This window comes from Solanum dulcamara, chromosome 6 (genome assembly GCF_947179165.1).
Source record: "Solanum dulcamara chromosome 6, daSolDulc1.2, whole genome shotgun sequence".
Taxonomy (NCBI): Eukaryota; Viridiplantae; Streptophyta; class Magnoliopsida; order Solanales; family Solanaceae; genus Solanum; species Solanum dulcamara.
The window spans coordinates 16467738-16487121 of NC_077242.1; the positions used below are offsets into that span (position 1 = coordinate 16467738).

General features: G+C 31.3%; 1 protein-coding gene across 1 annotated transcript; it reads left to right on the forward strand.

Moving 5' to 3' along the window:
- The first annotated feature begins 13731 nt into the window (after positions 1-13731).
- Positions 13732-15387, forward strand: LOC129893157 (scarecrow-like protein 23). Its single transcript, XM_055968652.1, has one exon. The coding sequence runs from the start codon at positions 13946-13948 to the stop codon at positions 15254-15256; it is 1311 nt and encodes a 436-aa protein (XP_055824627.1). The 5' UTR covers positions 13732-13945; the 3' UTR covers positions 15257-15387.
- The last annotated feature ends 3997 nt before the right edge of the window (positions 15388-19384 follow it).

Genomic DNA, 19384 nt, shown 5'->3' on the forward strand with positions numbered 1-19384 from the left:
CAGTTCCAACCACCACATCTGCTAACTGAGCTACAGTAGCAACAGGACGAGCAACAGGATTTGGTGCTGCAGGCATGGTGGGAATGGCTCCAGTGCCGGCCATCCCACTCAAGAAAGTCATGATGTTTTGAGCTAATATGGAATCCAGAAGGGGAATTCTAGCAGCCCCTGTCTGGGTGTCCTCATTCTGTTCAACATGCTCTTCCTCCTCTCCAACTCTTTCCTCTCCCTCTAACTCGTTCTGGGGAAAAAGCGGGGCCTCATCTACTAGCACCTCCTTAATAGGAACTTCCACTCTGGCAGGTGCTACTCTCCCTTTTCCCCTGCCTCGCCGCCATCTCCTGCCTCTGCCACATCCTCGAATGACTCAATCTTCATCTAGCTCTACTGAAGCTACGGACCTGACATCATTATAGGAGTGTTGACCATCTGCGGACAAGAAATTGAAAGAGGTCAGATACCAATTTGGATCGCTAGATACCAATTAGAATAAAGTTATAACACGAAGAAAAGAAAATAATAAAACTTTTCCTAAAAATCATGTAGCCTCTCAAAGAAAAGTACAGACGTCTCCGTACCATTTCGCAAGACTCTACTAGACTCATTTTGGTATGATGAGATCAATGAACCTAGGCTCTGATATCAATTTTGTCATGACTCTAATCTGGCATGACTGACACCCACACTAACCCTTAGTGGGAGAACAATTTTTACAACCCAAATTATCAATTTATGAGATAAAATAATTAAAGACTTACGAAAGCAGGAATAAAACCAGAATAAGACTAAGTTCCCATAAACTCAGTGAAATAATTTAAATATCAAACAAAATGCGGAAACATCCTAGAAACTAAAAGTCGTTTGTACCAAAACTCTAACCAAATGTTAATAAAAAAAGGGAAACACTCCCCAAAAGAAGTCATAATATTAAACGACTGTCTGAATATCTGAGTCCTGGATGAAGGACTTAGACAATTAGAAAGTCCACGACAGCATAACAGAATAGCTCACCCTTGGACTTTGAACAAGCTTCTATTCTTCTAAACGAGGTCTCTCCGCAGCCCGTTGAATATGCCCTATACTCAACAAAAGGCAGAGTAAGAGTTGTATCAGTACACAAAATAATGGTGTACTGGTAGAATCATGCGATTAGACAATAAACAGATCATCGACAAATAAATCAACACAATAGGCATATATATACAGAATAAGTCAACTAATCTCAACTTCAACCATATTCAATAATATCACAACTCAATATCTTCCACATGCTATAATTTCACACAAGGATCCTCTCGAGGGACCTACAAATAATCAACTTTGTATCGGAATGTGACACCCTGTCCAAATATATACAAAAAAGTGACACCTGATCCAATTATGTATCGGAACGTAACACCTGATCCAAACATACCACAATTACAATGCATTTAGTATTTACAACATTATATTACCAAGAACAGGTTCATCACAAAAATAGGCCAGCAGGTGATCATTTCATACATAATCTAGCATGTTTCCCTATTCATATACACATATGCATATCATAAAGTAATTTAATAAGCATATAAAATACATACGGGAAACTAGACCATCACCTACCTCAAATTCAAGCTTAAAGACCTTTACAATGCAAGATTCTTCTCTTTTCAAGTTCATTCTTCTCATTCTTGGTCTAGAATAGTAAATACATATAAAGGATCAACTCAATGGCCTAACTATCATGAAAAACAACATAATTCTCATCCTAAGCCAAACTCATGATCCTAACCCCACCCTAGGGCTATTTTTCACCACTATTTTACAGTTCAAACTCGCCCCCAATGATTACCAACCATAATTTCTAGGTTTTTAAGATATCAAAGAATGAACAAGGAGAAGGACCCTTTCCTAATCAAAGCAGCAAACACACATACAGGGCTAAAATACACAAGATTCAGGTGAATCAGACACAAATCAGAAGAGATTTAGCCCCTTCATCACTTTCATGAAATACGAGTCAACACACCGACATGCAAGGCTAAAAAACACAACAAGCAGCTAGATCAAGAGCATATCAGAAGGGAACCATCATCAATTTGGCCCCTTCATCATCACAAACAGAGGAAACGGAGATGAAAATAGAAGAAGACGAAGAGACACTAGGAAGTCAATTGGGAAAGTATTTACAGTGTACTCAAAACATTGACAACTTTTGATAATAATAAGAAGCCCAAAGGGCATATTTCTATAAAAAAAAAAAGAATGAATATAGGGAGTAAATTCTTTATCTTAAACATGAAAATCCATGAGAAATTGATAAAAATCGGTATAGGTCGCCTCCTGAAGTCTTAGGAAATATTTTTGCAGAAAAAGACCATTCTGGGGGTTTTTCCCGACTTAAGTCACGTCTGCCCCGCTCTGACGGGACTGTTCTGGCGGGAGAAATCCCACTTTGGCGGGTTGCACGAAAATAGTGAGCTCGGAATTTTAGCTCCAAGTCCCCATTTCACAACATACCCTCTTCCTAAGACATATTAAAATACACCATACACCCTTCACGCTAAATTCAATTCAGGGAGTTTTACTTTCTCGAATGTGATTCCGTGAAGCCGTAAATGCTCTGTATCATCTTGGCTATCAGCCTATCCAATCAAATTAGAGATTTGACCTCCCATCATTCACATGATCACCCTAGACTTCACCTAACTCAGAATCCATCCATGTCTGACATAATTGAAGTTTTTTCAAATTTACTACCCAAAGTTTTATGACCCAAAATCCTTCTCCATTGGTCTATTCCTAACAACGGGGATAGGTCATTACATTAATGTACCATACTGATGAAATAATGATGACTAAGACATATTATGTGATTTTGATGAAAAGTCATGAACCTTGTTCTATTAAATATGCTCCATTCCATGAAAGTGAATGTGGTAACAGTACATAATATGTCTGAAAGAAGACAAATAGTTAAATAATGCACATGAGCATGGAATCACGTAATAAGTTATCATAATTTGATATGATCGGATAATTGTGTTCCATTCATGAAGAATGAGAACGTTTGATAAATGCCAAAAATACAAATCCACTCTCTTAAGTGAATGTGATAATATTCAATAAAACTTATCAATACATATACGCATTTTATCACGATGGAATAAGGCTCACCTCCAAAAGAGATAGAATAATTAAGAAGAAATATATCTATAAAATCAATTGTTTCGCTCAATTAGGTAATGTTTTTAGGTTTTTCTTTTTCTATTTTATGTAAAGCAATTAATATTTACTCAAGTGATTATTACTTTAAAATTTACTTCATTTTTAGTTGAGTCGTCAGTCTAAAATTGGAAAGGATATATAAATATACCACATGAAAAGAAAAAGGATCATTGGTGTTTTCCTCCCTTACGATCAGTGACGCCCTCTTAGATGTTGTATAAATTATTAGTCCTTCCATTGGTCCGCATTTTTATGACGATGATACAATATAACTAATACCAATAATTATTATAGTAAAATTTAAGATTTGATAACTACTTTATGAAAAAAATAAACTCTTCTTAATGCTTAATCTTTGTTGAGGGGATAAGAGACCATAATCTTGACATACAATATAAGATTATTTTAGTTCATATTTTAATTACATATACTTAATTAGTTTTAGAAATCCATTTTTTAGTAAAATGATAAAATTAAATATAAAGTGAAATATCTAATTTCATAATTACGAAAATTTTCAATTCATGAGATATTCTTATTTATTCTATCTTCGTGACCAAATGACCCCTTAAGAGCATAACTTTTCTTATTTAAAACGAAAATCCAAGCAAATAAAAAGGAGAGTGAAAATGTGTCATGAAATATAATTTAGAGAGAGCCTAGAAATAAAAGAAAAAATAGCCATTCTTTTACATTGATAAATTTTGAAATTGATAAATGCTAGTCAAACTAAGAGTGTCAAATGGGCCGGGTGGCCCAGTTTTCGGCCTACTAAGACCGGTCCATTAAAGGCCCGGTATGGTAGGGACCGAACCGGATACCGGCCCACTCCAAAAAAAAATTGGGCTGGTCCGATCTAATTTTTAGCCTAAAGTTTAATGTAAAGAATGTCAAAACAACTTAAGCATAAGACCGGGGGTAATAGAGATGGAACGGGTCAATTGCCTAGACATCTAGACAATGAGCATCCTGATTGGAAAGAACGAATAGGGGGTGCTACTGGGCCAGTTCAACTATTGGGTCAATTCAAGGTAGAATAAACCCACAGATCAGAAAATTAACGGAGACATATAATAAAATGAGGGACCGTGAAGAGATAGCGAAAATGATTGATGTGAGTTGTCTACCTTTTTTATTTGCTTCTTCTGATGCTTTTATTCATTATATACAATCAATTTATAATCTCATATTTAACGGTATTCCTAAAAGTATTTGTAGATCAAATATTTTTAGACTTCATGGACAATATACATATTATTTATGTTGGTTATTAACAAATCTTCCATTTAGAGTTTCATTTACATCTGATATTAGTCATGCTATAAATAAAAAATAATTATTTAACTGTTACTTGTCATTGGATAGATAATGATTTTATTATGCAAAATCGTATTTTAGCATTTCAATATGATGAAAACTGAAAACATAATGCACAATTTACTTCTGATTCTATATCAATAGTTACAAAATATTATGATTTTCAACACAAATTTTTATGTATTTCTTTTGATAATGCATCTAACAACACCGCTGCTATTAATTCTTTGAAAACTGAGCTCCCCCCCCCCTTTAGAAGATATTTTTCATATTAGATGTGCAGGTCATATATATAATTTAATTGTAAAAGATGGACTTTATTTTTTTGAGCCAACAATTGAAAAAATTAGGCATAGAATTAGTTTTATTCAAGGAACTAATAGAAAAGCTAGACTTAAAGAAATTAAAAGAAAATGCGAGGAAAATAATCTTAGACCAAAATTAATGCTCGAAGAAATTGAGACTAGATGGAATTTGACTTATCATTTTTTAAAGACTTGTATATTTATAAAGCCCCTATAATTACAACTTTTAATCAATATGCATATAAATTTTCCGAAGTCATGTTGGAAGAATCTGATTGGACTAAAATTAATGATATTGTTATGTTTTCATAAAATATTTATTTGGCTACTCTTGAATTTTTCGGTGCTTATTATCCTACTGTTTCTAATATTTTAGCTTATTTAGTCAAAATTTCTGTATTGCTTATGGAATATAAAAAGAAAGATGATTACAAAGAAGTTGTCGTTGAAATGATAGAAAAATTTTAAAACATATTTTTTTCTTATTCCTCTTATTTATTTAATTGGTGTTATGTTAAATCCGTATATGAAATTTAATACTATGTCTAAATGTGTTCGCCTCATATATACTTCTATAGAAATTGAATAAGATGAAGATCCTAATATGTTTAAGGTGATGAGTGTTACAAATGATCATATTCAAGCATTATATAATCATTATATCGATTAACTCGATAATGCTACCCCTAATCATACTGTTCCTCTATCTCGTCCTTCTGACGAGCCATCATCTTCTAAAAGACAGACACGTGGTATTGTCATAATCCAAAAATTGAGTTCATGATGACACACATCCCAAAACTCAACCTGATGTGTAAGTCTAAAAGTAAAACTCATACGAGACTCTCAAAGGGAAAGTCATGCCACGATTTAAATGAAAAGAAAGACAGTGAAGAAATTATCCCAAAACCTAATGTCATAAGTATAAAGAGCATCTAATACAAGGTTCTAATCTGAAGATACAACATAAGTCTCTGAATGATACAAAAGACTAAAAAATAAAGATAGACTAGTGATGATCCGAATTCCGAGAACTTACCACTAATCTGAGAATACACAATCCGCTAGAATATCAGCTACCACGTGAGGTACCCTGACTAGTATCTACATCAAAAAGGAACACAGAAGTAGGGGTGAGTACAATTCACATGTATTCAGTAGGTTTAAGCTGATTGGGTATAAGGAATTAATCAAACCTATGAAATAAACTAAGAAACGCTTCCACCTACATACAGAAAAGTCTCACTTCGGCATCAGTGCCGCCAGTTTATATATATAATGGCGCGTGTAAAGTAAACCCATAATAACAGCTCATAATCATAATTAACCAGATAATTCAAGCAGTACAGATATCAATGCAATCCAATGCAATATGATGATGCAATGATATGGTGGTACAGTGAAATCAAGATTGTCGCACAGCCTGTCGTATACACCTACCGAGCTGTGCTACCAAGCAGGACCCATGGGGGTCTCGTAGACCATATACGTCAATTACAATATCTCATTATCCTTTCCACTTCTTTGTGGTCAAGGGATCACAATGCATCCACTATTCTATCGTAAAACTGCCTCGGACAGGAACTCAAGATACAAAGGTTTAAAGGTATTTCATTTTCTTTCTCAAATTATTTTTCCATATTTCTCAACTTTCCGTGTTTCATGATATGATGAATGAGGATGAATGCATCAAAACATATATGGTATGGAAGTAATATTCAACTCACATGTGGTACAAGGTTCAAAGTTCTCAAAACTTAACCTACACATGATATTCACCCTCAATAAATAGTAATGGGAAGGAAATACTTCCATTTAAATATTCACCCCTTTCTCAACAATATTTCAATACTCAAACATACTCAAAACTCCCAACTCAACCTCTCAGACGGGCATCACAAGTCAAATAATATACTCAAGCCTCTCTCCTAGGCAAATCACGAATCACATTCTCTCAAAGCAAATAAGATAACAAATAAGGCCCCCACACGGGCTATGTAATACAAATAAATCCTCACACGGCAACACATTAATAAATAAGTCCCTACACGGGCATCACAATATATATAACATTTTCAACTCATACTACAACCCATCCCAAAGTCTATAATATATGAATGACTAATTACCCCATCTCAATCTCAAAAAAGGATAGCCAAACCTACCTCAATTGCCGAAACCGCACCCGAATACCTCTACCGAACAAGCAACTCTCGAATTCAACACCCGAAATGACAACTCACTATCAACAATGAAACATACACATCACAAGGAGTCCAATAACACCCATATTAATAGGTTTCAGAATCAAGGGTAAAATAGTCTAAAAATTAATTATTTCCGAAAAGGATCAAATCTAAAAATTTATTGGACAATCACATTCTAATGGTAATAAGAAACTCATAATTGGAAAACCCATAAAAATAGAGCTCAAAATGAGTTGAAAATCGTTATTTTCCTTAAATTCGAATTAGGGAAGAAACAAAGATTTTTGGGGTTTGAAACTAAAATTAGGAGTTAAAATCGTCAAATACTTCATGAAAAAAGAAGGTTTTAGGTCAAAAAATCACTTATCCAACACTTTGCGTCAAAAATCTCTTCTCAAATCACCTCAAAGAATTCAAGAACTCAAACAAATTGTGAAAAATATTGAAATGGAAAAAAGGGGCATTTTCTGCCCAAAAAGTTACTGTTCACGCGTGTTACTATTCATGCGTATTGACTGTTGACCGTGTGTTGACCGCGGTCAACTTACACTACCACCATTCAAAATATGTTTTTGACCCTCAAAACTCATTCGAAACTCTATAAATATGAATCAGTAGTGCAAATTGATCAAAAAATACATTTCAGAACCAATGGAACTAGCAGAATCACCATCCAACACTCAAAACTCGATTTGTTGACCAAAGTCAAACTTAGCTTATAAAAATTAAACGTTTCAACTCAAGACCTCAAATCCATGTATTAACCCCAAATATGATTCCGACAACTCTCTTAGACCAATTTTCACATTTCGAAGTTGATATAATTGACGAAACCCCGTTCTGAGACTCGTAGCTCCGGTTGGCACCGAAAATCACTTTTTAACACTTAAAGCTAATGAAAACTCAAAAACTCATCACAATCTATTAAGATTTTGACAAAACCAACAACACAAACTGATCAAATAACACTCGGGGGAACTAAAGATAGGATAAAATGGTCATTTTTCACAAATTTCTAAAAATGACCCTCAAGGTCATTACAGGTATGTTTGCCCAAGGTTTTTTTAATTTATCTATTTGGAATAGAATATAGCCTACATCACAATGGAGCATACATCGAAATAAGCTTAATTATTATTTGAGACAGGCTCCAGAGACTTATGTTGAAAATAGTATCACTACACTGAAATGGTGAAAGAACAATTAAAAATAATATCCAGTATTATCAACCATGGTTAGGGATGTGCTAAATGTTCTAATGTCAACTGTTGTATTAGAGAGCGCATTTAGTCAAGGAAGGCAACAGATCGGAGACAATCGACACTCTTTGGGGAGCAATGCCATAAATGTTTTAATTTGCCTCAGAGATTGGATTAGAGTAGAACGTAGGAATAAAGAAAGAGAAGAAGATACGGAATAAGATGAAGAACTTGAAGAAATAATGTCAATTAGAGATTCTTCGACACAAGTTAATTCAAATTACGGAGTAGTTGATTTTGAAAATTATGAGTCAATTCCTGTTAATATTAATATAGATGAATTGGAGAAAATTATTCGAAATAGGTAGAAGTTACAATTTATTATATACAACTAATTATAAGTTTGTAACTTGTATATTTTGAATTTTATCAATATATTAATAAAGTCAAAGACTCATTGAGTCTTTACATTTCTTAATTTTTTTCCTATAAATTTTGTATGATTCAATTAAATATTTTTTTTACTTAACATAATCATATAAGAAAAATTAAATTTGTAGTCACGATAAGATTTCAATACTTAAAAAAATATTATTATAATATATAGTATATTATGAGTATATTTGTTATACATTGTAAGTATATATAATATAATGTAAGTATATTATTATAATAGATAGTATATTATGAGTATATTATATATACATTGTGGGTATATATGATATATAATGTAAGTAATAGATAGTATATTATGAGTATATTTGTTATACATTGTAAGTATATATAATATATAATATAAGTAATAGATAGTATATTGTGAGTATATTTGGTATAGATTGTAAGTACATATATAATATATAATTAATTATATCACTATAATATATAGTATAATGTTAGTATATTTGATATACATAATATGTATATATAAAAAATATAATTAAGTATATCACTATAATAGATAGTATATTGTGAGTATATTTGGTATAGATTGTAAGTACATATATAATATATAATTAATTATATCACTATAATATATAGTATAATGTTAGTATATTTGATATACATAATATGTATATATATAAAATATAATTAAGTATATCACTATAATAGATAGTATATTGTGAGTATATTTGGTATACTTTGTAACTATATATATATATATATATATATATATATATATATATATATTTATATATATATATATATATATAGTATAATGTAAGTATATAATTAAAATAGATAGTAGATTGTGAGTATATAGTGAGTATATCACTATAATAGATAGCATATTGTGAGTATATTAGATATACATTATAAGTATATATAACATAACACAACAACAACAACCCAGTGAAATCCCACAACGTGGGGTCTGGAGAGGGTAAAGTATATGTAGACCTTACTCCTATCAAGGTAGGACGGCTGTTTCTGAAAGACCCTCGGTTCAATAAAAGAATAAAAATAGGTTAGATAAGGCTAAGAAGTTCAAAGTGATATAAGAAAGTAAATAACGAAAGCGACACATATAGAGTAATCAAAGTACAGAAAGTAATAGATAACAAGAAAAATCAGAGCACAAGAAATTATAGTATATATAACATAATATAAGTATATTATTATAATAGATGGTATAATGTCAGTATATTATTATAATAGATAGCATATTATGAGTATATTAGATACATTGTAAGTATATATACTAGGATATAAGTATATTATTATAATATATGGTATATTGTGAGTATATCACTATAATAGATAATATATTGTGAGTATATTAGATATACATTGTAAGTATATATATTATAATATAATTATATACACACTAATCAATAGTATATTGTGAGTTTATTAGATATAGATTGTAAGTATATATATAATATATAATTAAGTATATCACTATAATAGATAGTATATTGTGAGTATATAAATTGTTATAATTACTTCTAAATTAAATAGATAATGATACACTATATTGATGATTGACTCAAATTTTCGAATATATAAACGCCTCAAAAAAAATAATTCAAACCCAAATGATTCAACCCGGCCCGGCCCATTAGGCCCAAACACTATATCCCTAATGGGTCATGGGCCGGACTATTTAAGATTTTTTCAATGTTGAGCCCTGACAGATCCGATCCAGCAAGGCTATAGATTGGGCCGACCCGGCCCAGCCTGATATCCAGTGGGCCTAAAAACTAATGGGCCGGGAGCAAGTTTAAGTCAAACAAGCAAGCAAAGTAGCCACTTTTATGATGACGATATGATCGTAACATCAACCTAACTAGGTCATAACTAATAAAAAAATAAGGGGGTGTTTGATTGTTTATGTTGTGTTATTTTAGAAATCCACCTTAGACTCACAAGAGGATGAATTGTGTTTTATCCGATTTTCATGAATTAAAGAATTGGATTTTTAATGCCACTATACTAGACACAAATTGAATGTAAAGAATGAAAATTAAAGTACTTGAGTAATTTATCGTGAAAAACTTTCTATTTAAGGAAGCCAAACACTACAGTCTATCCTCGTAAGATATATCTGAAAATTTTATCAATTCAAGCAATTTTAGGTTACAATATAACGAAAGGATAAACTTAGGCCTCATTTGTTTTCATTAGGACTGTATAGGGCAAATCGATAAACTGCATCAAACCGACAAACCACACCAAACCGACAAACCGAACCAAACCGGAAAAAACCCCGACTAGTGGTTTGGTGTGACTTGGTTTAGTGTTTGGAAAAAAAACTTGACCATTATAGAGTTGGTTTGATTTTAACTAAAAAAAGTCAAACCGAACCCAAACCGACCCGATTATAGATATACTATTTTTAAATTATCTTATACATAAAAATATTTATTAAAATATAATTTATAAATATATTTTTTAAAAATTTCATAATTTTTATTTTTTTCTTACATTTAGATTTGGACTTGAGAACCTCATCTAAATAAGGAAAAATTACTTGATTGAGTGCTTTTTAAAATTAATTACTGATTTTAACGATATTTTTTATTTATTACCATTTATAGCAATATATAGCAATACTATGATAAATCTACACTTGTATTAAAAGTGGATTATGCATACAATATAAATGTATTATAAGTGTTTTAAAATATATATTATGTTTGTGTAGTAAGAAACTAACATAATGTATTATAAATCTATTAAAATATGTAATAAATGTATTATTCATCTATAAAACTTGTATTATATATGTTTTATAAATAGTTCTCTGCAATATGTATTAAAATTGTATTATAAATATATTATAAGTGTTCACTGAAAAAAAATATTTATTGCTATAAATGATAAATATTTTCCTAATATTGTATATTTATGTAAGTTTCCCTCTAAATAATATACAAAAAAAGTTCATCTTATAAAGTTATAGTAAAACTTCAAACAGTATTCTGTTTTTATCTTATATGTTGATATTTTGTATTAGAACTCTTTTTAAGAAGCACTGCTCTGTGCTTTTTATTAAATACTATGAAAAATTCGAGAAACCCGAAAAAACTCCAAAAAATTCGAAAAACCCGAAAAAACCCAAAAAATCCAAGAAAAAATGATATTGAAAAACCCGACTTTTATTGGTTTGATTTAATTTATAGATTTAATAACCCGACACAAATGGTTTGGTTTGATTTGTAAAAAATCCGAACCAACCCGGTCCATGTACACCCCTAGTTTTCATCAAGATTAAAATATCTGAATATGAATGATTAAGATGTTATATCTATATATGAATATTAAATGAATTAAAAAAAATATTTGTTTTTCAACATCTGAATGTGCATAATATATTTATTTGTAAACATAATATATATATATATATATATATGTATAATTCAATAAAAAATAATTCAATTTATGATATCATAGTTAAGGCACCAAGTAACGATTCGTCTTTGGAGTGTGACAACATAACTCCTTTGTAGCTGTTTGTGAATCATTAAAATTAAATTTAGCTCTTCTCAATATACTGGTGTTTGTAATGCAGAGATTAATTATGTATACGTTAATTATTTGTGTATTAATTATTTCATTTTTTATCATAAATAAAATAATATATAGATTTCTTCATAACTTATACATGTATTAGTTATGATACTGGATTCCATCTATATAAGTAGAAGCATTCAAGAATTACTTGACAATTCTTATTTCAATTTTCCGACTCTCATCTTGTTTATAAATTGGTAACCAAACACCATACTTAATGTAGTGAACTTTATACATACTCCTTCTGTTTAGGTTTACTTGTTAAATTTTGATTTGACATACATGCTAAAAAAATAATGATTAATATAGTGAGTGTATCATTTTATTGCTATTAATTTATAGGATCCCAACGTATTTACTCACAATCATTTAAAAAAAAATTAACTTAATATAAATAAATTGAGAATATAATAAAAGAAATTATACTTTATTAATTTATTAAATTTGATAAATAAAAATAAATAAAGAGAGTAACACATAAATAATTCACATGCTTGACAGCAACCCGATCAATATCTTCACAAGAAAGTCCCCAACAAATCCCAAGAAATTGCTCTCGAGCAAACCTTACTTTTTCTGTTGGGTAAAATAACAGTGGGAAAGCAACGTGGGGCATTGAAGCTACTTGGAGTAACATGATAACTACTGTACAAGTTTGTTTGCATATACAAACAGACGTGACAAGTTTTTTTTTTTTTTTAATGCACACGCTTATATTATTATGAATAGGAGTAAGATCTGCGTATATTTTATTCTTTTTAAATTTCACAATGTGGAATTTTACTAAATTATTGTTGTTGGGGTTCGTCACTGATCCACATTAGGGCGGTGTCATATGATCCGAGAGGTCATGATTCAATTGAATTTCCCTTGTGAGAAAAATATTTTAGCAAATAAAATAAAATTGTTTTTATATTAATAAATATAAAATCAAAATTGCTTAGCACGGTTCAAACTTCAGTTACTCAGTCCATCTCCAATTTATAGTTTATTCATTCCGTACCAGATCTTTTACAAGATCAATTCGAATTGGCTGCGATTCATTTTTAAAAAAAATAGTTAGGGGACAAATGTGGAGCAATTTGGCGTAAATTGATATTAATACCTCATAATTTATAACTTCATCTCCATTAACAACTACATATAAATTTTTTTCGATTTACACTCATTATCTCAAATTTTGAATTGAATTAATTCATTGACCCAAATAGTTCATATGTAGTTGGATATTCTTTGAATATAGAAAAATTGCTTCACTCGAAATTCTATTATTAATTCGTCTATCTTTTTGAATAAATATGAACCGATTCACTAACATTTTTTGTTTCTTGGATTTAATTCCTAGATTAAGGTAAAATATTACTCTAAAATCAATTCAATTATCCTCAAAAAAGTCAAAGAGAGAGAATATTAAATTCCAAGGAAACTATGTTTTTTCCCTTGGAAGAGATGTAAACATATATTATTATGTTATGAATTAATACTAATTACGAGTATAGTATTTTATGTTTGAGGAAAGATTCAAACACAAAAATACAAAAACCTCACTTCAATGTGTCTTACAAAGATGGATAATTCCAAAAAGTCATCAACCTTTTTTTCACAAATCCCCCCTTCAATTATCCTCACCACTCATTTTTTTTTCTTCCTTTTCTAACTGGCAATTCTTACATTCTTTGCCATGTGATGAGTGATCATGCTTCAATTCTCTTTAATTAATCATACATCTTCTTCATCATCATCTTCCATGTCTTCTAAACGCTCTATTGTTGAGTTTACTCCTGTCTCAGATGAACCTCAGGTTCTTCTTACTAAACGACCTCGTAACGAAAGGGAAGAGGAGGAAGAAGAAGCAGCAGCAGCAGCAGCAGAGGAGGTAGTTCTCCTTGACGCCGATTCCATCGGCCTTCGCCTTCTCGGCTTGCTCCTCCAATGCGCTGAGTGCGTTGCCATGGAGAATCTCGACGAAGCTGCTAGTTTATTACCAGAAATCGCTGAGCTTTCTTCCCCGTTCGGCTCGTCGGCTGAGCGAGTCGCTGCTTACTTCGCTGAAGCTCTATCGGCCAGAATCATCAGCTCTCATCTCCGATTTTACTCTCCACTTAACCTCAAAGTCCTAACTCTCACGCATTCCCAAAAGCTATTCACTGCTCTGCAATCGTACAATACAATAAGCCCGCTCATCAAATTCTCTCACTACACAGCGAATCAAGCTATTTACCAAGCATTAGAAGGTGAAGATCACGTCCACGTCATCGATCTCGACATCATGCAAGGTCTTCAATGGCCAGGATTGTTCCAAATCCTCTCCTCTCGATCGAGGAAGCTCCGTTCCATCAAAATCACCGGCGTCGGATCCTCCACGGAATCGCTCGAATCCACCGGCCGGAGACTCACCGAATTCGCCAACTCGTTCGGGCTTCCGTTCGAGTTTCAACCACTGGAAGGCAAAATCGGACACATCACAGACCTGACTCAACTGGGAGTGAAAATTGGGGAAACTACAGTTGTCAATTGGATGCATCATTGCCTTTACGATATCACAGGGAGTGATTTAGGTACTTTCAGATTGTTGAATTTGTTAAGGCCGAAATTGATAACGCTGGTTGAACAAGATCTGAGTCATGGAGGGAACTTTTTAGGCCGATTCGTTGAGGCATTGCATTATTACTCGGCTTTGTTTGATGCGTTAGGGGATGGATTGAGGGAGGAGAGTGTAGAAAGGCATACGGTGGAGCAGCAATTGTTCGGTAGCGAAATCAGGAATATTGTTGCGGTAGGTGGGCCCAAGAGGAGCGGGGAAATACCCGTAGAGAGATGGGGCGATGAATTGAAACGAATCGGGTTTTTACCCGTTTCGTTATCGGGTACAGCAGCTGCTCAAGCTACATTGTTGTTGGGTATGTATCCAAGAGGGTATACTTTGGTGGAGGAAAATGGGTGTTTGAAATTGGGATGGAAGGATTTATCTTTGTTGACTGCCTCTGCATGGCAACCGTGTGATTAACATTCCCTTTTTTTTTTTTTTTGTTGCTTCAATTTGAAGTGTTGGGATTATGTTTATTGGTGCAAATACCATAATTGTTGTCCTAAAAGGAATTGGATTGGACATACTAATAAGCGAAGTGCTCTTGTTCACTTTGGTCCTAATTCTGAAGAGGCCCCTACACATGTATTTGTCTTGCTCACATTCATGAAAATTATTCTTTTAAGAAATGCTAATTGCAATACATGATAGAAATTTTGTCCTTTTCCTTTAAGAAATTATTGCGGTAGAAGATTCTCGTCTCGTTGTTACCTCCTTTTCATATTACTTGTTAACTTTGACACACAACCTTAAGATTATTATGGGTCTATTTGGTAGAGTATATTAGTAAAATTAATGTATTTATTAATTAAATGTATTAGTAATATTTTATTTGATGCAATTTTTTATGTTATATATAAGGCGGAATGATTTGGGAGGTTTTTATATTTGATTCCGTTTGTAAGTTGAATCGTTATACTTACGACTTTGTCAACTGAAACCTTAAACTCACTGAAACACAACATTTAAAACCCTTTTTGGATAGATCAATGGTGCATGAATTACAACCGATTACACGTCATGTAAAACTGCACAAATGAAAAATTACATGTTAAAAGTCTAAAACCTCATATTTCATTTTCTTTTTGTTCAAATAGATCCACATAATTTCTCACCCTATTTTTTGTCCTTTTGCTCCCATGATATTGTCTATTGTTTATGGTATTTGAGTGCGATTTCCAGTCTCTTTGTATGTTTATTAACCCCGTCTTAATCTAGAATAATATCTGTTTTGTTCATTCTTTTTTGGTCTTTGATTTTTGTGCATGTCGAATTTTAGCCTTTAGAAATTTTATAAGAATTATCGTGGGCTTTTTTGAAATTTTGCTTCTCTTTTTTAGATGTTTGATGAAATCGGAGAAAGCTATTTTTTGTGTGTGTGATAAAATTGAAGAAAGTAGAAGTCCATTTTCTTGGTATTTGATTAAAATGGAGTAAGATGGAAGATTAGTTTTTTTTTTCTTTTTTCTGGATGTTTGATGAAAATAAAAAAAGATTTTTTTCCTTATGTGTGTTTGATGAAATTGTAGAAAGAGAAAAAAAAATATCTTGGTGTTTGATGAAATTGGACAAAATTGTTCTATTAAAGATGTTGAAATTTGTGGATCTAATAAGAAGATTAAGATGGAGGAGAAAGTTTTGTGAAGAGTGATTATTGAAGAGATATTTATATAGGTGGTGAGACAAATAAATTAAGCTAAATAGTTGAACAAGCATCAAAGATAAAATCAAAAAATTAAAGTAGAAAATTGACTGATAATGAAGGATCTACACAAGTAAGCGAACCTAAAAAAAAGAATAATTGCAGAAACAAAAAAAAATTAATGGAGAAGAAATTTGGAAAGAAAAATTGAAGAAAAGACCAAATTGAGCTCAAATTTTGTTCAATAATGGTGTTGGACTAATTGAGGAATAAGATGCATGTTATAAAGGTCAAAAGTGATCAAAATTGACTTTTCAGGATGTCTCACGTGCATAAAATATGTGTATCACACGCACATAAGATAAAAAATGCCACATATAATGACATATCACTAAAAAATTTAAAATATTGTGTTTCAGTGAGTTTAAGAGTTTAGTTGGCAAAATCGTAAGTATAACGGTCCAACTTACAAACAGAGCCAAGTCCAAGGGTCTCCCAAGTCATTCCGCCTATGTATAACTAATTTTACATTAGCTATACACTCTATTGTGTACTAAGGTGTGTATTACTAATATCATGAATTTTTAGGTATTAGTAATGCAAGGGGATTTAATATATGCATTAATATAATTAAAGACTTAATTACCCCTCAAAATCATTTTTACATCTTCTTCACCATAATTGTTGAGGATATTTTTTTAAATAAATATTTTTATGCAATGCATGATATTTTTAATATACTAAACCAAATAATGCATAAAAAATATTCTATCTATAATTAATGCAAGCATAACTAATACAAGCATTACTAATACATTCTATTTAGGATATCAATTATTGTCAAAGGCTTGGTCGAATATGAATATGGTATTAGTTTCCTTTTATGATTCATTAAAATTAGGGTATCAATCATTTTTGTCCTAGTTCATCTTTTTCCTGTTCAAACTTTTCATCTTTCTTCTTACTTTGTTGAAATCAGTTATGTCTCAAGTAATGGTGGAGTTAGAATTTTTATTAATGGGGTTTGAAATATAAAAAGTAAACAGATAAAGAGACCAAAGAAAATTCAACATCTATTATATATACACAAAAAATAATTTAATTATGTGTAAATTTTTGTCGAAGGGGTGAATCCTTGCTAGCTCCGCTCATGGTATGAAGATTCTTGGTACGTCAAAGTTTTTTATAAAATTTGATATTCGTTTGTGCGGAGATTATTGTAGGATCAAGACATCAAGGACCCCTACAAATTCAGATCGTAAATTTTGGGGCTGTAAAATGTCGGAAATAAGATTTTGTGTTACTTTTTCAGAGCAACAAAGTGCATATTACATATTTAAATTTTTTAAAATTATTTTTATATGCAAATGGTGAATGAGACTGTTTTTGTTGGGAAGACAATATTCCAACAATGAGAAGGTCCCCGATTGACGAAGATATAACTACTTCACATAACAATGTGAGGTATGATATGTAGACTAATATGAATGAAGTTGGAGAAGATAGGAATCTACTAAGGAACACCCTATTAAGAGGGAAATTGAATGGCACAATGAGAAAACAATAGACTGTTTGAGACTGATTTATGGGTCTATTGTTGTCATATATTGCATAGTTGATTAGGTTTATTAGATTTTATGCAATGTTTTTTGTTTCTTCTAGCTGCACTTTTATGTATTATTATTTTCTATGTAATGTTCTAATATATTACTCTGTGGTTGCGAGCTACAATCGATTTTTTGAATTCTAATAACCTATTTTCTATGACAATTTAAAATGTTGGTTTTTAATTATTATGTATATAATACTTTAATATGTTAAAACAATACAAATAATAATATAAGAAATAAACTTAAAATTAAGTCCATCAATTTTCTTTAGATTAATGACATCATGAAAAAAAAAATTAAAAAAATATCATAAAAGTCGTCAATATCGTCCTCAGATAAATATTGTGAATTTCTTAAGATGTGTTTTTTCACAAATAGATGCTTGTTCCCTGCCGATTGATGATGCTTGTTTCTTGGTTAATTTGAACATGTAAAATCTACAATCTCTTGCTAGCATTTAGTTATTTTCTTTCCTAATTCTATTTACCGTCAATTGGCAAGATTCCATGTTGCTTTTAGGATTCAGCCGACACCTTATGAGAAATCAAAGTGAGTATGATCGCAGGACTGAAATTGAATGGTGTTTTTGAGTAACAATTCAATTTGTTAACTTTATATGATACATTATATTGTTAAAGTACCCACAAAAATCAACATAATACGCATATTATTTGCGCTATATGCTTTATGTACCCTTATTTTGAACTTTACTCGAATGTTGTTTTTTGAGTAACAACTCAATTTGTTAATTTTATATAACACATTGTAATGTTAAAGTACCCACGAAAATCTATAGAACACATATATTATGCGTGCTATACAATGAAGAGTTTTAACATTATAAAAGAGATAACCGTATTCATTGTTGTAAAAAATCACGCTTTCATAATGTTCAGAAATATTCCCTTCAATAGTTGGTTCAAAAATAAATAATAAGTGAGTTTTCTGTTTATTTTATTATGTTCAATAATAAATAAAAATTATTATTTTAGAAGTATTTGTATATAATTTAAATAAATATTATGGAAGATGGAGTGAATGGGGAGGTAAGGGTGTTGGATGGTGGGGATAAGAGTTATGGAGATGGGTGAAAATGAGGTGTGTTAAAGGGTTGGAGGACAAAATCAATGTGAAATATTACTAGTAGAACTTGTTTTTTCTACTTCCATAAGGGAGCTCATTTTTAAGAAGTCTGTCTTCTTAGAAAAGATATTTTCCCAATATTTGAACAATCAAACATGAAAAACTTTTTTTAAAAATATTTTTCTTCATACGGAACACACAATTAGGGGTGTG

What these genes read in the sequence shown, in the direction of transcription:
- LOC129893157 (XM_055968652.1), top strand. Translation starts at nt 13,946, where the DNA reads ATGCTTCAATTCTCTTTAATTAATCATACATCTTCTTCATCATCATCT.